The following is an 18,588-nucleotide window of genomic DNA, read 5'->3' on the forward strand; positions in this document are numbered from 1 at the left end:
ACGCAGTCGAGGTCGACCAGACGGCGATGACTGCTCTGTAGTGATCTTGTATGCAAACCATTCTTGTCTTACAAGAGCTCATCCCTAAGACACGTTCAGATTAGCTCTTTCTTTCGGGAGCAAGATGAAGGTGCAAAGACCAATTGACCACAATGCTTGAGCGATACGAAACACATCGTCTCGCTACAGAAAGGTCAGAGCTTTACAACTCCGCTGCCAAAGCTTCGTGTTTTGCTGAGGGGTATGCGACTGACCTGTTGAAGAGACCGACTATTGCCGGCGAGATCTTCCCTCCTCTCTTATGTTTAAGCGTTCGCAATAGGTCTTGTTGGCCTCCCCACCGCCTCCTCGCCTCGAACCGCGATCTGTCATGGCTTCAAGCCCGAGAGACAATGTTTGGCTTGACCACAGTTCAGATAGCTTTCTTCATTCCAAATCACGGTGCATCATATACTTGCCGTCTGCGAGACTCTCGTCGTCCCGAGCCTCGATGTCGAAGTGTTTCGTTCGTCGCTCAGCTTGGTCGCTAGGGAACGGATGATATGTTTCGGAGCGATCACGATTGCGTTGCACTCTTCGTTGCTTGTCTTCGAAGCACGATCCAAGCTGCCCTCTCTTCTGCTCAGCCCGAGATCAGTGGTTTATCGTATCGGATACGTGCTATGCGGGCAGTACTGGAAGGGCAATCAGCATCTCGAAGCGTTTGTCCCATATAGGGACAGAAACGAAAGCGATGCGAGCTTCGTTGATGGTATCGCTTTCGCACTCATTCTGTAACACTAGTCAGCTTACGCTGCGAGGGTGTTCAGAATTTTGTAGGCACTCCTTTCCACGCTTTGCGGAGCAAGATCTGGAGGAGAGAGGGTTCATCTGGTAGGAGAGTGGTAAAGCGGCATCGACGAAGGCCCGCAAGTAGGCTATTCTTGAGGCCTTGTAGATTTCTGGGAACAAAATTTTGTAGTACTCATCGGTTCGAACGTACCTCGAGTTTGCGTTGCTATCCAGCCGTGACAAGGCTTGTCATCCTTCTCACACAAGCTAGCTCCACTACACGTGGGCTTGCTTCGAAGGACCTATTGGCAACGTTTAGAGGTAGGTGTAGTAGGACCGATAAAGGCAAGGAGGAGGGCTGTTGTCTTAGCTCCAAAGATTTCTAGTGAGTGGAGCTCTAGGTCAGTGCTGTATGTCAAGCAGTGCCCGTAGGCCAGGCAAGCTGTATAGCGCTAGCCAATGATATTGATCCAATGCATGATGCTGAGTAAAGGGAATTTGAGTAGATCGTACTAAGACAACCCTTAGTGAGCAGATGACGGCCTTGAAACTTGCCAATCTGAGAAAGCCGGAGGTCCAGTAGAGCGGCACAAGCATCAAGCCTGCGATGCCAAGCGGCTAGAGGCGTGAGATATAGGTGACAAGTCATACAAACATGACATTTTATCGCTTTACGCACGTTCCATGAGCTCGAGAGACCGACCGCTTACATATCAACAATCTGGGAGCAAGAGGAGGCATCTGTAGCACTCTCTCGTGCCCCGCAACGGTCCTGAGACTGACGTTTGGGCACTAGCCATCGTTATACTCTCTAGATGACAGTATTTACATTTGCCTATAAGCAGTCGTGTTTCAGAATGTTCGGTTAGGCCTCTTGCCTGCGAAACCCTACCATTTTCCCATGTACCCTATAGGGCTGTGTCAAATTCGTCACAAGCTTACGTTGAGCACATGGGTGTAAGCTTTGATCTGGACGAAGCAATTCGTCATCAACCCCCCCTGGATAGCGATGCAAGGGAAAGGCCTCTTCTAAGCAGATTCGGGGATGCAAGTACTGACTGCTAGAGTTGTCGCAAAAGTCTAAATGCCAAGGAGTTGATCTGTACCTTGCCTTCTGTGTCCCATATAGAGATGACGGCTTGTATAGAGGCCGATTGCCTACCCAATAATTATCAATGTAAGCACTACTTCGGGTTACTTAAAGGCCCGCCGAAGTGAGGCATCTCCCTGCTGCAAGCACGCCAAGAGGGAGCAATGCATTTACAGCCATCCAGAACCCCAACCGTGGGAATTTGCATGTTGTTGAGCTGTATTAGTAGTGGCATTTCACCATACATGAACTATGGGAGGACCTCGCACGATGTAATGACCCTTTTGCGAGACTATTTCCATATGTAAATGCAAAGAGAGCCACATGCAAGACGGTTTGAACAAGAATACGGCCGCAGTGTCGAACCCAGTCTGTGATCCAGCTCAGCAATAGGGATTGCAATCCATGCCTAAGTACTATCTTTGTCGACATTCTCGTCACACAATGTCTTCGGCTTGACCTCGTCAGGGAGGCTCAACGAGCCACTGTTTGAATACTAGCAAGCATAAGCGTCAGCAATCCATGGTTGTACGGCCGTTTCACTTGCCAGGAGATACACAATTGCCTCACGAGCAAGTCCGGCGTTGGCCGCAGCACAGGTATTGCTCGTATTCTGCCGCCGGCGACGATGGAATGCAGCGGCACAGTCGGCTCTCAACCAATATATAAGACAGTCCATCGACTGTCAAGTTGAAAGAAGCATCAGACACAACGACACAACACATCTCCGAACAACAACACTTCAACCGCCACAATAGTCAACTTCATCTCCATCTTCGCTTCCGTCTTGGGATTGACCTCCCTCGCGGTATGATTTACACCTCTTGGAGAACAGATGAACATTGTTAATGGTTCTGAACAGATGGCTTGCAAGCAATCGGCCTGCTGCTACAGGGTAGACTTCGCTGCAAGGGACGCTTACAGTTGTGACGATAGCTGACCAATTCTTAGGATCAATGCAGCGGCGAAATCCTTCAAGACTGCGGCGCTAAGTGCTGCAGCACCAACCCAAGAATGGAAAACCGTGGTCAGGGCGAGCAGCTGTACTACTACGGTGTCGCCTGCGCCACATAGATGGCTGCATACGCACCTACAATGGCGGAGACGATGCCCCTGGGTGGGGAGGGATTGGTGGTAGCAGGTGAGTATCTAGGTGGGTGTGGGCATCTTTCGCATGAGAAGGGAACGAAGCTGGAGGAGGCCAAGCTATTTCTAGCAACCCAAAGGTCGGGCACGCCCAGGCACTACCTTTCAACTAACACAAAAACCCGTAGCAATCAACCAAATATTTGCTACATCCTGTCGCTCGGAACGTTATCACAGCCCTACCTCTTTTGTTGACCGTCGTGAGACAACACCGGTCGACAAAGTAAATCGACCGGATCTGGTTTCACGTGAGAATCATGGTCGATCAATGCAATCATATCGTTTTCATTCATAAAGCTAGCTTTGCGTCGATCGTCGACGCCCATACCTGGTCAGTGGAAGAGTGCTCGCGTACCGCCGCGGCCGTGCAGCCACTCGATGGCATACAGAGCATCATATCTTCTCGACCCAGTGAACCCATCATGTCGCCGCAGGGCTAGTGCCTTTGATGCAGCGTGCGAATGGAAACAGCGCAGTGCACAGTGAAACCTCGCTCATTTGACCGAAGCACCTGGATGTTGGGAGTCCCGCCCGTCATTGTCGAACGTGTTATGCGTACGTCGGGCAGTCTTCGAGTTGGTGGGAAAAGCAGGTCATTTAGGCCAACTCGGAGTCAGTGAAGACCATCTGTTCATTTGCCTCGCGACCATCCTCGAGAGCGCGCTTGGCGTTGGATGGGTCGCCGGTCCACTATTGTCAAGTCAGCTTAATTCAAAATGCACTCGTGAAGGTGTCAACTTACGTAGTTGGGACGCGGGTACTCGCCCGAGTGGCAGATGCCCTCATGCCAGAAGGGAACAGTCGGGAAGACGTGCTGAAGAGCGTTGACGAGCTGCTCGTTGTTGCGGTCGTCCTTACGCTGGTTGTCGAGGACGTCTGGTGTCTCGAACTGCAGAGAGGTCTGGTCGCCCTCGATGCGAGAGCAGGCGAAGCCAGAGCCAGCGTTGATGAGGACGTAGACAATCATCTCGCGGAGCAGGTCGTGGCACTCGGGGTCGGCTGGTGGTGGGACGCCGACGTTGAGGACGTAGAAGCGCGAGTTGTCGATCTTGTAGCTCTTGCAGGTGGCGGTATTGGGAGCAAGAGGGTCTCGCGGCAAGAGAGTGGCGGTGAGGGTGTGGTTCGACTCGGAGGTGACAGTGTCGACAGCGGCGACTGGCTGGGCGACACGAGCAGTGACTGCGCTGATGGCGCCGAGAGCAGCGACGGCAATCTTGATGAGACCCATCTTGCAGGTTGGTGGGGACGTAGCTTGATTGTTTGAAGTTGAATTGGTGTTGAAGGGAGTAGGTGCGGTGAAGATGAGTGCGACTTGTGTTCGTGGTTGTCAGTGTGTTAGGTGGTCAGGTTGATGGGAAGCGGTGGAAGTTCTTTTGTGCTCGCCGTGCATGTGACAAGGGTCCAAGAAGTGAACGGCTCAGAGGTGAACAGCATATGAAAGCACTCATGTGAGAACGCGAGTAAATGGGCTGACAAGGTTCGGACAGTTGATCTGCTCGTCTGAGATTGTTGCACTGGACAGATGAGACATATTCGGACGGGCTTGAGTCTTTCGAGAACGCCATGGCACGCAGTGTGTGATCCACCTCATTCTCCCTTCGATGAGCCAGCTCTGACATCTGTCTTCAGAATTGGTTCATCATCGGACTATGATCGCCAATTCCTTTCATGACATGATGAACGAAACACCTCCAGCAGCCATCAACCTTTCGGAATTTGAACTCGTTCATAAGAATCGTCTTCACCCCTTCTGGCGCTCCAGTAATCTCCGACTCCATGTAGACAGTCGCCTCTCCTCTCTCCTCCTTGACTTCAGAATTGATGTTCTTGACTTCGGCATGATATGCTGGGAAAGCTTCGATGGTCTGCCGTAGGAGAGTACTGTGCTCGAGAAGTGTCAACGGGTGCGGGAAGTTCTCAAAATGTGCTCTGAAGCTTGGAGCGACGCATTTGTGGAGATCGTTGTTCTCATAGTCAAAATCGCGGTCGTTGATTGCCAGCACTCCGCTGACACATATCGATTCTAGGTACTGGGCCACGCTCTGGCCTGGCGCTGGAACACCAGCAGAATGTGCTGTAGTTGAGGACGATTCGCCACTCTGCTCGGAAGCAGGTGTTGCGCTTGAGGAAACACCCGGGGACTCTGGAAAGGACATATTGTACCCTCGATCTTGACTGGGTAGATCAACACATATATTGTCTCGTGCACCCTCTGGTCGTTGCTGCGCTGATTGAAGCGCCTTTGAGTACGCTGGAACTTCAGCGTATTCACAGGCTGACTGCCGGAAAATCTTCACATCGTCAGCGTCCTCTGCTGACTTCTTCAGTACATGTATGCGCACAAACCACGAACCTGATCAAAGTCTTGATTCAAGGCCAAATTTCGACCTTCAGTGAGTTTTCGGGCGAGGCTGGTTCTGCCTTGTTCCTGCGTGGAATGGTCTTGATTGCTCTTTCAAGCTCGAATCTCATATGTTGCTATGCTTTGCTATGCATCTCGTCGTTTCACGACTTTCTGTACCGGATTCCACGCATTTCTCCTCGTGGAAGCCGGAGATATTCATGCTGTACCGCGGGCGAACAAAGCACGAAATAGAGTTCCACCAGCGCCACCTGATTTGGCATGCAGGTGTCAAGGGTGCCCACTCCGTTCAATGACTGCCCAACCATGGCGACGTGAGCTTGGTTGCTTCCTCGGACCTAAGCGAGCTACTTCACCGGTGAGGGGTGTTCGTGTTCATGCAGAGGCATGACGAAAAGTTGGAGAGCGTGAAAGTCGACGTGGAATCGCGTGTATATATGCTGTGGTCTTGGTGTGCATTGGCATTCCTGCCCTCGATCCTCCGGGCGAGGAAGTCGGGCCATGGAGCAGCTAGCTTGAGCAGGTCTGGTTGTTGGGTCCGGCTGTACCAATGACAGACACAATGGATAGGTTGACGCACGGTGACGGACGTGGAGGAAGGGTCAAGAGCGGTCAGTTTTCACGAAATTGGATGCCTGAATTGCTGCCTCACGCTGGCAAGAACCGCCCGTCCTCTCGCTCCCAAGTTCCAACAAGGACTTCTACGATGCTTAATCAGCCCTCGCCAGGCGAAGAGGACAACCTGTTTGGCTGCTGTGAGCCTCCAGCCGTTTCTGCAAAGCAGTGCTTTCTGCTCCAAAATCGGATCCGCTGGAGCAGAGGCCACTTGGCATTTCAGCATGTCACTGTAGAGTCGTTAGCGTAAGGGGACCAACTGATGAGCACCGAGAGGCCTGTTGAATGCAAAAGTCTCTTCAATTCGTGAACAGGCCGCAGCCATGCCATGCGTCTATCGTCGCGCAATCGCTGCACTATGCAAGGACGCTCATCATCAACTTCCACTCGCAGCACAACAAGATCCTTCGAGACAACCTCAGGCCTTTCCACCTTTCTTGCCTCCGCGGCCACCTCGTGCAGCCTTCTGTGCTTGTTGACGCTCGAGTCTCGCCATCTGCTCCTTCTTCTCCTTGTCAATTAATTCACGCTCTTGCTTCTCGGCCTCCTTGCGTGCAGCAGCTTCAGCTCTCTGCTCTCGCACCAATTTCAGCCGCTCCAGATCTGCTCGGGCCTCCTCCGTCTTGCCTTCCGCATGCAGCTTCTGGTATCTTTCCTTTGCTTGCTGAGCCTGCAGTGCCTCTCGCTCACGCCTCGACAGTTGTGAGAGGTCGCCAGTCTTCTTCGCCTTTGCGGTCTGCTTCTCCGCGTCTTCTGCGCTCGGTGGTGCTTTGTCCGCCTGCTTTCGAGCGGATGCACTGTGGTTTGGATTCGCAGGCATATCATCATCCTCATCCTCATCGTCATCACTTGGTGGCAGATCACCAGCCTCGACGACTCCCTGCTTCTTCTTGATCGCAGCCTCCTTCTTTGCCTTTGCCGCGGCTCGTCGCTCCTCACGTGTCATCTCCTTTTGCTGAGAGGCTGGTCCGCCTTCCTCCTCGCTTGACTCCTCCTCTGAAGAATCTTCCTCCTCTGAAGAGTCGTCATCGTCTTGCTCCGCCGGGTCTGCCCACATGGAGCTTTCTGCTCCATCTGCATCGAGGGGAGCGAGGTTCTTGCTAAAGTGACGTCCTCCTGGAGATGTGTCAGTGTATGTACACGCTGACGTGTTGTGTTGGATCCTTACCTCCTCGCTTTGCCTTGCCGAACTTGCCAGCGCGGCCTCTCGTGGCGCCTCTCGACGACATGTTGTGTGCTCGTTGGCGGGGTATTCGAAAAGTGCTCGAGGGGTTGGTGGGGTATTGTTGTCGGAGTCAAAGGACGTGGAAGGCCGTGGTGGTTCTTCGTCGCAGGTAAGTTGGATGTCCTGACTGACTGCTCCTGTAAGGCTAGAAAACCAAGAGTAGTCTAAATAGTGAACGAGGATCGAGTCACAAATGCGTTGCTTTGTGGTGAATACGTAACTTGTGATAGGCCGGTCCCTTAGTCGCTGCTGCCCCAATTCCCCACTGTTGCCAAGAACGGCACGTGGCCGCGGACATGACTTGGACGCGTTTTTTCCTTCGCGCGGCTTTCTCTTTTCCTTCCATACATAAACTGAATTCCTTCCTATTCACTGTACCGACCAAACCACTGGTTGATTAGAGGGGAAAGGACGGATAGATGGATGGACACAACCCGTTGGCTTACCTCTGCCGCTTCGAATTACGTGGAGCGGGAGCAAATATATTTGACGGTACAAATCAGCGGTAGACTCGTGGACCTGTAATGACAGGCAAAGCAGCACTGCAAGACCATATGCTCTGGACAAGATCGTGAACGTCCGAGCCGTCAGCAGAAGTGGCCTGGTCAGCCTGGGATGGGTCTCAGTCCGCTCATTGCCAGTGTAATACTGCAGGCTCTTTTGACATGAGCTGGCCTTCACTCTTCCTCATTTGTTCTTGCCGATGGTGTGAACGTGTTGCACCAGCCAGCACTTCGTCTGCATCTTTCTCAAGTTTACCATGACTTCCGACTATCGTCACTGCTACTTCCATTGGCATTCAGCTGCCTTTGCCATCGGATCTCGCGGCGGACACTCCATAACTGGGCTCTGATAATGCAAGCTTCCAATGAAGCAGTTGTGAGCATGCACTTGTGGAGAGAGACAGATTTGTGCAAAGCAACTATGTGCTGTTGAGCATTTTTCTGGTTCTGCACACGACATAGCCAAACTATCATATATCCACAGTACCATATAGTCGCGCTGCTCGAAGTCCAGATTTCCGCAGCTTTCCGCCTGTGAGCATCTCATTCACCACATCATCTTTCTCCTCTACCTGCAGCGAATCTGCATCAGCAGCCTCATCATAGCAACCTTGCCGCCAGCCATGGGACCCTCTCCAGTACGTGTGACAATACCGCCCTGAGAAATATAAAGCCAGCTCTTGAGCTTACAGACACCACAAAGCTCCGGCCAAGAGGCGTCAATCCAACGTTCTGGGTCGACCTCATGAACATTGTCTTAACGATCGCAACGTCGATCCTCTTATTCTTAGTGGTCATTTTCGCCGCCGTGTTTCTTTTCAAATTCTGCAACGATACTATTCGAAACCGGAACAAGGAAATCGAGGAGAGCAAAACACGAAAGGTAACGTGCTCAGCTGCCTTCGATTCTGTTTGAGAAGGATTGAGAACTGACGAGTGATCGATAGCAACTTGAATCGCTTGTCACGGAAACGAGGAGACTGCTTCAGGCAATTGAAGATGCTCGCATGAATCGAAGAATTGACGAATTGCAAGCAGACCTTGAGGACTCGAGTCTAAAACTGGAAGACCTGGGTAAGGAGCCTTACGCCGGACAGGCCTGTGCAACACAGCTGCGAGTGGGCAAGGGCATGCTCTTGCGGATATAGTTGTCTGGATCGTGAGAGAAGGCGATGCACGAGGACACATGATGCTACTCGCGGTGTCAGCCGCACCAGGGAGGTCCAGAGCAAACAGATACAGAGGATCACATTCAGGAGTAGTACATGTCAGAAGCAGGTAAAAGGTCACTGCGAAATTCTGTACACCATAGTATTCGGTATAATGCCTGTCTAACGCTGAACGCTCCACAAAAATGACATCGTGGTAGTCATGGCAGTAATCGCTTCGTCTCCAACTGGGTATCATGCATGCTTTTCTCTGTGCACATTTCGCTGCTGCGCTGCTCCTTCTCTGCACTCTGCTGCTCAGCTAACAGGTAGCTTCTCAATCAATCATCTTCTCTGAACAGAATCTCTCCATCTACCCTGCAAATGCGAACCGACTCAGGTTGAGAGCCGGTTTCTTGCCCTCATCTGAAGCCTCGCTCGGGCTCTCTGGCACGAGCAGGTCTTCGCTGCCCTTCACCGGTAATTCTGACAATGCATGGCCGAATAAAGCTGGCTCTTTCTCCACGTCCCGCCACTTATCCTCGTTGATGACTGCGCTGTCGGCTTCTGCCTCATCGGAGCGAAACTCGACAGCTGGCAATCCTGGGGGCGACTCAAGCACAATGCCGCTATCGTCAATGTCCGCGGGGCTCTGTTCGACTTTCGGACTGAGGAGCAGTGTTGAAGACTGTTTGACTGGCGTACGAGAGAACAATGGGGCAGAAGCTGTGCGCGAGAGTGTCTTCTTCCCTATCAATGTCTCGCCGTATCTCATGGCCTCGAAGTCAAGGCGAACGCCCTTGCTGAAGACGCTGTGTTCTTGTGTGCTGCTACTGACGGACGTTGCTGTCGTGCTGAAAGACGCTTGCGACTGAGTACTTGTCTCGCTGGTGTCCACCGTCGACTGTGAGGTTGTGGCATCGTTACCATCTGCGAACACTTGTAGCTTCTTTCTCTTCCGGGGAGACGACAACGCGGGGACGGCGGTCTTCTCGGAAGAGTCCGCATCATTCTTGACATTGGTCTTCTCGATGAGCTCTGGGTCTTGAGTCACTGCCGCAAGCGCCTCAGCAACAGAATCGTCCGACCACAAGTCGAACTCCTCCGTTACACGCCTGGACTTGCGACGCACTGACGGACTAGGCTGTGCTGCAGCTTTGGCAAAGAACTTGCTCGTGGCTGACTCAACGCCCTGGCCTCCTTTCATGGCGGCGGTGATGCCAGAGTCTGAGCATAAGCGTTGCCGCTTTGGAGAAGCTCGATGAGTTGGAAAAGGATCAGTAACAGTGCGGCGGGAAATCTGTGGTGCTGAAGACGGTGGTTGTACATTGGCGGTGCGCAAGCCACCAAAGAAACGCGGAGCCGGTACGCGTGAGGCAGATTGGGTCCCAGTCACAGGCGTAGTAGACCACGAGGTTGGCCCTTGTTGGTCGAGGAGTCGCAGTTGGCTGGGCGTGAGGGAGAGGGAGTTGGGATCGAGCTCAGCAAGAGGGACGCGGCGTGCTTTAAAGAATTCGTCGATGGGTCTGCCGGCGTGCTTCTCGAGGGGAGCTGATACTGTGCGTCTCGGTGGTGGTTGCCAGAGTCTGTTGAATGTGTTCGGGAGCACGATCGGCTTCTTAGTGTTGGGATCAAGGTCGCCGCAAGCCACGCCTGCAGCTACATCGGACTCGACATAGCTGCCAATGTATGGCATAGACTCTGCAGTCAGGCCTGTGGGGAGCGGATTGAGATTGACGAGACAATTGGCTTCCGGACAGAAGACCCATTGGTGCAGGAATGTCCTCTCTGCCCGGTAGAATTGCTCCAGATAGTCTTTGGGCACTCTCATCTTGCCGTCGAACTGCACTGTCCGGACGATTCGCTCCACGGTTTTATGCTTGCGGACCAGGCGGTAGGCAGTCTTCAAGCCCATCTTGTCAATGCCTGCCAAGTAGTCGCAGCCACTGAGCATGGTCATCATGCGAAACTCCTTGTCAGTCCAGCCTACCAGGCTGACGTCGCGGACAGAAGTGAAGTCGGCGCGGTTGACCATGATGCATTCGCCGTACTGGTCGAGCTTGGTGAGAAGGCACTTGACGCCAAAGACCAGGAGATCGGAGTCTTCGCTGATGACACCATTGATGTGACCCTGCTTCTCGAGATATGCCAGCTGGCTGTCGGCTTCGTACGGCGCGACGACGTATGTCACCCCCAATTTCTTGAGCTCCTCAATGATCTCGCGTGCCATTGCCGGAGTGACGTCCACAGCTTTCTGCAGTTCCAATTGGGCTTGCGAAGGCCGGCCCATTCTCAACATCTCCAATCCCACTCGCTTGCTCTCCTTCCGCCGCGCCGCCCGCTCCTTCTCGGTGTGTGACTTACTCGGCAGATAGTCGCCATCGAAGACCAGGTATGGCTTCACGCCGAAGTGGATCAGCATCCGAACGCGGTGCAGCACGAAGTCGATGTGCTTGCGGGTTGGTTTCCCCTCGGCCAGCTCAATGGCACAGGCGACGGTGCCGCGGTGCAGCCAGCCATAGGCGTCGACTCCGAGCGTCTGGCCGGCGAAGTTGCGCAAGTGGGTGGGCTTATGGATGCTCTTGAGCAGCGGCAAGAGTCCTGTTGGGCGGCGTCAATGGTGATCAGGGGAGGGGAGTGCGGTGGAGAGGAGGCGCTCACCTTGAATGCCCATGATGTCTGTATTGTTAGTATCCCGTCGCGGTCATATCGTATTGTCGTGCTATTGTCCTGCACTCTCGAGCTGCAGCGGTCATGGGTCGGGAAGTGCTGGTGGAGTTGCGGCGCGTCAAACGCCAGCAGGCACGCGTCGATCCGGGTCGCGCCAAGAAACTGACGTGCGTAGCCTTGGAGCCTCAGCCAAAATTTCCAGAGGCAAGTCCCAAATCGACAACACCGGAAGAAAGCAGTCAAGATGCCGTCGAAACACAGCAAGATCGTCAAGCACGTTCACAAGAAGAAGGGTGCCAAAATCAACGCCCTCCATGAGAACAGTCGCGATGCCAAAAGGATTCGAAATGCTGGTGCCCGAGACGAGCGGGTCGCAAATATCAACGCTACCCGTCAGAAGCAGAATCGTCCTTGGTTGGACCGGGTAGCATTTTTCCAAGACAGACTCCCGGAGACCCTGCATCCACTTGATCTTGATCAAATCAAGTCCGATATTGCAGAGTATCTCAGTCGACACGACGAGGAATTGGCATCTCTGAAAGCAGAGAGGCGGCCAGGCAGGCCTCCGAGCAACCGACAACTTTTGCTGGAGCAGGCGATCAATTCAGAGCAGCAGGAGTTCGAGAGCGGATTCTGGGTGCCGGATCTGCAGGACGAAGGAACGTTGATGAAGCTGGACGCCTGGAAAGGCAGCTGGCTTGAGTTGGGCGTGTTGCGCTTTGTGAGGGTCGACAAGGACGGTGTGGTGAAGGAGAGCTCATTCCCGCCGAGAGGTGCCTCGTGAAATACGAACGACTCAACCCACATCTGGACGAATACTGGAAGACCCGTTGGCGATGGTCGATACTGCAAGTCGGGAAGCCAATCCACTGCGCCAAAGCGGGCGCAGCACGTGCTCTGGAAGGACCTCGCCCTTTTCGAGGACGTATCGTATCCACAGACACTCTGATTGCTAAAAAGTCTTTGATCGCAAATGTCTGTCGCCAATCTTCTAAGCTGGCTCGCGGATGGTCTGTCCGCGCCCAGCTACAGCCAGGAGGATACCCACGCATTGAAGCACAGAACGCCCAGGGCTCTCGAGCATGATATCTCTGCATGTAATCGTGCTCTGCAAGAAGACAACTGTACTGTGCAGTGGCTTACCTTGTCGCAATAGTCTCGTCGACTCGGCGGACTGAAGCCGTGGAAGCTCCATGAGCGCAGCGGACATCAGTTTACGCATCAAGCATCTGCGCATGCAGCCGCGCACAGAATCGCTCAGGCCATTCTCGATGAACCTCATGCTTCGGGCAACGCGATGCGTATCTTTTTCTGGCCCGCGCCTGAAGCATTAGTCATCGGCACGACGATGGCCGTAATTCAGACCAATATGCCAAACGCCGCGATATTGAACGCCGAAAACTCCGTACATCACTCCCAGCACCAAGTCAATTCTGTAAGGATCTATCATGTATTCTCTACTCCTCTAACTTGTAGTCCCGTTCTGCAATGCAGCCAACGATTCCTCCTTATCGGGCTCAATTCGGTCCTTCCTCACAGTTTCCCATTCCCAGAGAACAGATCATCCTCGGTACTCGTGGGCCCATACCCTCCTGCAACAGCAACCTCCTTGCCCTTCTGCTGCTTCAGAAAACATTCGTCCTTCTCCACCCACTCTGGATCGAACGTGAAGATTCTGACCTCCGCATTTCTCCAACCATACCCACTTGGCCCATTGGCATCGCAAGTGACCTCTCTCAAAATATCCCCATGTCCGACAAGAACAATTGTCTCCTCAGGGCGGTCTCTCAACCATTGGCGAACCCACTCTGCGCGTTTAGCAATCAAGCCCCGATCCGCAGACCAGAAGCCTTTCTTGGAAGTCCAGTCCTCTGGAAGATGAGAGAAATCGAATCCTTCGAGTTCGGGGTCTTTGGAAAGAGTGCTGGCGGAGGATCCCGTGTCACAAGGAAAATCGTTACACTCCTGGAACTCAGGTACGAGAGCTACTTTCGATAGTCCGCCTAGACGGTCTATGGCAGGACCCCACCCGAGCTTTGTTGTCTGGAGTGTTCGCTTAAGAGGTGAGGTGGCAACGAGGTCGACTTCCTTTGCAATTTCGGAGATTTGTGGAACGAGAGCTTGGGCTTGTTTCTTGCCGAGGGCTGTCAGAGGGGCGTCATGGACTGTAGCATTTGTTAGATCGGGGGCAATAGCAAGTTTATCTTGGAAATGGTGAGGGAAAACTCACTGGTATAGTCAAGGTCTACATTATGTTCTGCTTGTGCGTGCCGAGTAAGAATGATGCGAGAATTCGGTGCCATTTTGAGCTGCGTGCAAACAGAATCTATGCTCTATTGTGAAATTGGATGTCTATGTAACGTAGAATAGTGAGTAGTCGGAATGAATCATGGCCGCTACAAAAGTTTTGGGACAGCTGTGACGACACAGCTGTCGGGTTACCGTGTGAAGTCATGCCGAAAAGTGAGTCCAGGGTCTCATGCCAGGGTGAAGAACGTCCGAGATGACTCAGCACTACTTTTCCTGATGCCGCAGGCTTGAACGTAGTTGCATACTCAGATTAATACAGCATACTTCGCGATACTCTTCCAGATTACAGCTGAGCTCAATTTTTATGAGCTGGTGTTATCGCAAAAAGCTTATTGAACATATTCTTCGGATCATATTTCGCCTTGATGCTCTGGAGCTGTTCATAGTGATCACCAAAGACATCCTTGGAGATCTCGTCGTATTGCTGTTCTCAAAGGTCAGTCATGCGCAAAGTGGACATATCTATGAATTTACTCACATCGTAATTGCCATACAGCATTGTCGCCCCCTTCTTGCCTCGTCGGCTGGCACTCTCCACGCCCTTGTTTGTCTCTTGATCTTGTCTCGCCAGCTCTGCTTTGAACAAATTCGAGACGTCCCGCGCCCATTGTCGACAGATTGCATCGTTGGCTTTATCTTTCCAGCTCGGCATGACCAGACCATTTAGATGGTAGCCTCTGTTTGCAAAGCTGCCGTTATCGAACTCATTCACTTTAATCGCATCATAGAACTCAAATGCCACAAGGCCTGCGGCAGCATCGGGAACGTCGGCGACAAACTTTTCAAACGAAGCAGCGACTTCGAGGACGAATCTTGGTCGAAGTGGTGCGAAGAAAGCTGCGCCTTTCATGCTGCTGCGGAAGCCACTTTCCGTAGGTACAAGATTGTTAACCTTTGGGTATGGCGACATAGCCACGGTGTTGACGACTGGGCCAATATCTAGGAACGGCTTGAGCAGTTCTCTACCTTCACCCTCATTGGCAATACTTGGTGCGGCAACCAGAAGAAGCAGCATGGTGTGGCCACCAGCTGGTGGCGGCTTCGCGATTGCGAGGAGAGATCCGAGCCGCCCTCCTGCTTTGGTCTTAGGGCCATTGACAGTTTCTCTGACCTTGAACAGATCATTCAGGGCGCTGACGACCTTCTCAACAATTTCAGGTGTTGTCGGAAATAGTAGCATGCCTGCATAGGCTTCTCCTTGGGGATATGCTTTGAGCACGAACTCTGTAGCAACACCAAAATTCTGTCCGGCGCCTCGCAATGCCCAGAAGAGATCCGGACACTCGGTCTCACTGGCCTTGACAATATCGCCATTGGCGAGAACGGTCGTGATGCTGACAACATTATCGATTGTAAGGCCATACTTTCCGCTGAGGTGCCCGTAGCCTCCACCAAGCAATAGTCCTCCGACTCCTGTATCAGCAACGGTGCCGCCTACAGTTGCTAGGCCGTGTTCCCAAGCAGCCGAATCGACATGATGCCAGAGAGCGCCGCCTTCGACATAGAGCAACTTCTTCTCTGGATCGACGCGTACATTTCGCATGCGGGCGAGATCGATATTGATTCCACCATCCGTGCTGCTCGCGCCTGCTGTTGAGTGGCCACCACCCTTCACTGCAACATCGATCCCGTTCTGCGATGCATACTTGAGCGTGATGGACACCTCCTCAGCTGTGGTAGGCTGTATCGATACTCCTGCAGGTTTCTCCGCTGCTCGACTCCATCGCTTGATAGTCGCAGCATATCCGTCGTCATCTGGTCCGAAAGTGTAGGCTTTAGTCTGAGCCAGTGCCGCGCGTAAGGCCTCTACATCTGCGCTTGTGGCACTGCGTAATGTCGCCATATCGAGGGCTTTTCCGCTGAGCTAGTTTCTTTACCCTTTCAAGTCGCCTTGGTGAAGCTTGTGTTGAACTCAGAGTACGGTAGATGGAGGCAAGCCTCGACTTTGTATGAAAGTACAGTTGCTTCGCAGGAACCGGAACCTTACCACTGTCCGTAAGCCTCAATCCTATGCCCTCAATCTGAATCCTGCGATCGTCGTCAGCTGAAAAAGTGTCTGCGTATTTGCTTCGTCGGGAGACCGAAGCGTGCAGAGCAGATGAAGACTTCGCTTTCAGCTCGACGGCCCGTGTGAGATGCTATATCTCTGCAGCTCAGAGAGGTAAGCAGCAGATGGCATGAGGTCCCTGGAGACTGGCAGACGCCGGGAAGTGTGTTACAAATAATTTGCGGTCACAGTGACCAGTAGCAACAACACAACTACGTGGATTTCTCAGAAGGCGAATGATTCCTGCTGCTGCATCGGGCAGACCTTGAAGCAGGCTTGCAATCCTCGGCGGCGGGTGAGGGGTGGCTCTCCACTTGTGTGCATCGCTTAAGCCATGGGAGACTGGGATGTCGACAATGATTTATGAACATTTACTGTTCTCTGAGATGCGGATGACGGTGTCCTTGCGCTTTCGATGCTCTGTATCCACGTTCATGAAGGAAAGAGAACGGTGACGATCTGAGCTCAATGCGATCTGCCCGAGTGGACTGGCATTCAAAAGTCGAGAGACTGCACATCCAAGAATTGAAATTCGGCATATGGGAAACCACAATGTTTTTGCATAGAGCCAATTGTGATATTGGATCGCACTATAGCATAGTCTCTGGCGCGACTGACAACTGGCAGCCGTCAATGCCACACTACCTCTGCTGACAAGAAGGAGAGCAGAAGTCCTCTCATTCAATTTCGCCTTCCATAGCCAATACACATCCTATCACTTCGGCAACGGAGAGTCTCCGAACAACTTCGACATCATGGCGGGTGGGTAGCGTTCGCCTTTCATGCCTCCTATACTCCCGATGGCCTTGCGAATCTCCTGATCGTCCTCCTTCGTAAGCTGAACATCGATTGCCTTGGCATTTTCCTCGAGATACTTGATTCGCTTCGTTCCGGGGATCGGAATGAAATCGTCCCTGTGATAGATCAGCTTACACATACAAGACAAATCTGGCAAAGCCGAAACATACCCTTGAGAGAGTACCCAGGCAAGAGCGAGCTGGCCCGGTGTGGCGCCTTTCTTGGTCGCGAGCTCTGTCAGCTTCGTGACAAGCTTGAGGTTGTCAGCAAAATGCTGCTCGGAGAACCTCTGGAATTCGATGAATATTAGCGCGTGTCCAAAGATCTAGCCATTTGAGACAGCAACTGGAACTTACCGGATGATTTCTCCGCCCATCGGTCTCGTCCAAATCTGCTCGGCTCTTGATAGCGCCAGTCAAGAAACCACGGCCAAGTGGGCTGTACGCCACGATCTTGACACCAAGCTCACGAGCTGTACGAAGGAAATCGGTCTGCTCAGACTCAATCTCCAAGGCGAACGGCGTGAATTCCATTTGAGCTGCAGCTATTGGGTGCACTTTGACCGCCCGTCTCAATGTCTCCGCTGAACACTCAGACAGACCCAGATAGCGAATCTTGCCTTCGTTCTTGAGCTCGACCATAGCCTGAACAGTTTCCTCGATTGGCGTCTTATCATCCACACGATGCTGGTAATACAAATCGATCTGATCGACGCCTAGTCTCTCGAGACTGTTATAGCATGCCTGCTTCACGTATTCCTTGTCACCTCTCACTTGAATGGAGCCGTCAGACCCACGCGTGTGACCGAATTTGGTGGCGAGAAAGACTTCCTTCCTCCGGCCTGTATCTTTGAAACACTTGCAAATGAGCTGTTCATTGGTATGTGGCCCGTAAACGTCGGCCGTATCCCAGAAGTTGATGCCGAGGTCGAGAGCACGCGTAAGCACTTTGGCTGATTCCTCATCATTATAGCTTTCACCAGATGTGTATGAGAAGCTCATGCCCATGCACCCTAGGCCTTGGGCGGAAACGTAGTCGTCGCCGATCTTGCGCTGTGGGTATTTCGCTGAGGCCATGTTTGAGATGGTCAGTGGTTAGTATTGAGGAGTCGGACTGTAGAAACTGGAAGACAGCAGTGTTCATGTATCGTGTTGGTTGTAAGCTCAGCAAGATGTGGTGACTGATCAGGCGGAGTAGGTCGCTAACTCCGGTATCGCCGACCAAGGCTGCTGCTGCTGCTGCTGCTCACTATGCCCGCAATAAGTGCAACGATTAGTTTCTGCTCGCAGTTTCCATCTCGATACAAGCTTCTGGGTAATGGTGGCAAACACAACTATTTGACCGAACGGGCCACTGCGGCCGAGTTGAGCTCAGCAAGACCTACGGGGGCGCGAGCCCACCGGTAGCTCTTTCATGGTGCATCTCCGCACCCATCGCTCCTGTCTTGCACTTGGGCAATTGGGACAGCTCTGCATATACAGACGGACAATAGCAACAGAGCTCAAGTACCGTGTCTCTGGAAGTGCCTGCGACACCGCTCAAGGTGACTCTAGTGTGGCCATGGCGATGCTAGACACCCACAATCGTGTCTCAAGAACCGAAACTCGACTCTTCTCTCTTCCCTCGAGGCATAAAAAGGCTGGACCTGGCAGCTGATCTTTTCTTTCCTTTCCTGCAGACATTTCCCCAAGGCTCACCTACAATATACACCAGCGGCGATGTCTTCTCGAAGGAGACAAAGCCCCGAAGACCTCGAAGGAGTTCCACGCAGACGCCTCAGGAGAAGGCGGTCGAGCATATCTCTATCGCCGACGTCTCATCATGCCGACTTTAGAGCTCCAGAGGACAACGTGCCAGCCACCAATATCCACCAGGTCTCGCTAGTTCGCGGCACTGGATCACC

The 18,588-nt window shown here is 52.7% G+C and overlaps 9 protein-coding genes across 9 annotated transcripts; 2 read left to right on the top strand and 7 right to left on the bottom strand.

Moving 5' to 3' along the window:
* Positions 1-3,604: 3,604 nt before the first annotated feature.
* RHO25_010281 (uncharacterized protein) lies at positions 3,605-4,235 on the bottom strand (the record flags this gene model as incomplete). Its single annotated transcript, XM_023602797.1, has 2 exons — positions 3,605-3,697; positions 3,750-4,235. 2 exons carry the CDS (start codon positions 4,233-4,235, stop codon positions 3,605-3,607), a joined length of 579 nt encoding a protein of 192 aa, XP_023451618.1.
* A 397-nt stretch (positions 4,236-4,632) lies between these two features.
* RHO25_010282 (uncharacterized protein) lies at positions 4,633-5,163 on the bottom strand (the record flags this gene model as incomplete). The annotated part of the gene is made up of 1 exon (XM_065603279.1): positions 4,633-5,163. One exon carries the CDS (start codon positions 5,161-5,163, stop codon positions 4,633-4,635), a length of 531 nt encoding a protein of 176 aa, XP_065459351.1.
* Positions 5,164-6,402: 1,239 nt separating this feature from the next.
* RHO25_010283 (uncharacterized protein) lies at positions 6,403-7,213 on the bottom strand (the record flags this gene model as incomplete). Its single annotated transcript, XM_023602796.2, has 2 exons — positions 6,403-7,100; positions 7,153-7,213. The coding sequence occupies 2 exons, from the start codon at positions 7,211-7,213 to the stop codon at positions 6,403-6,405; spliced, it is 759 nt and encodes a 252-aa protein (XP_023451490.1).
* A 1,122-nt stretch (positions 7,214-8,335) lies between these two features.
* RHO25_010284 (uncharacterized protein) lies at positions 8,336-8,860 on the top strand (the record flags this gene model as incomplete). Its single annotated transcript, XM_065603280.1, has 3 exons — positions 8,336-8,350; positions 8,416-8,595; positions 8,660-8,860. 3 exons carry the CDS (start codon positions 8,336-8,338, stop codon positions 8,858-8,860), a joined length of 396 nt encoding a protein of 131 aa, XP_065459352.1.
* A 373-nt stretch (positions 8,861-9,233) lies between these two features.
* RHO25_010285 (uncharacterized protein) lies at positions 9,234-11,534 on the bottom strand (the record flags this gene model as incomplete). The annotated part of the gene is made up of 2 exons (XM_023602795.2): positions 9,234-11,461; positions 11,522-11,534. The coding sequence occupies 2 exons, from the start codon at positions 11,532-11,534 to the stop codon at positions 9,234-9,236; spliced, it is 2,241 nt and encodes a 746-aa protein (XP_023451484.1).
* Positions 11,535-11,774: 240 nt separating this feature from the next.
* On the top strand, positions 11,775-12,314 carry RHO25_010286 (uncharacterized protein; the record flags this gene model as incomplete). Its single annotated transcript, XM_023602794.1, has 1 exon — positions 11,775-12,314. One exon carries the CDS (start codon positions 11,775-11,777, stop codon positions 12,312-12,314), a length of 540 nt encoding a protein of 179 aa, XP_023451485.1.
* A 749-nt stretch (positions 12,315-13,063) lies between these two features.
* On the bottom strand, positions 13,064-13,833 carry RHO25_010287 (uncharacterized protein; the record flags this gene model as incomplete). The annotated part of the gene is made up of 2 exons (XM_023602793.1): positions 13,064-13,695; positions 13,761-13,833. 2 exons carry the CDS (start codon positions 13,831-13,833, stop codon positions 13,064-13,066), a joined length of 705 nt encoding a protein of 234 aa, XP_023451486.1.
* Positions 13,834-14,135: 302 nt separating this feature from the next.
* On the bottom strand, positions 14,136-15,683 carry RHO25_010288 (uncharacterized protein; the record flags this gene model as incomplete). The annotated part of the gene is made up of 2 exons (XM_023602792.1): positions 14,136-14,264; positions 14,319-15,683. 2 exons carry the CDS (start codon positions 15,681-15,683, stop codon positions 14,136-14,138), a joined length of 1,494 nt encoding a protein of 497 aa, XP_023451487.1.
* Positions 15,684-16,602: 919 nt separating this feature from the next.
* On the bottom strand, positions 16,603-17,761 carry RHO25_010289 (uncharacterized protein; the record flags this gene model as incomplete). The annotated part of the gene is made up of 3 exons (XM_023602791.2): positions 16,603-16,801; positions 16,856-16,974; positions 17,042-17,761. The coding sequence occupies 3 exons, from the start codon at positions 17,759-17,761 to the stop codon at positions 16,603-16,605; spliced, it is 1,038 nt and encodes a 345-aa protein (XP_023450987.1).
* Between the last annotated feature and the right edge of the window lie 827 nt (positions 17,762-18,588).

Source organism: Cercospora beticola, chromosome 7 (genome assembly GCF_033473495.1).
Source record: "Cercospora beticola chromosome 7, complete sequence".
Taxonomy (NCBI): domain Eukaryota; kingdom Fungi; phylum Ascomycota; class Dothideomycetes; order Mycosphaerellales; family Mycosphaerellaceae; genus Cercospora; species Cercospora beticola.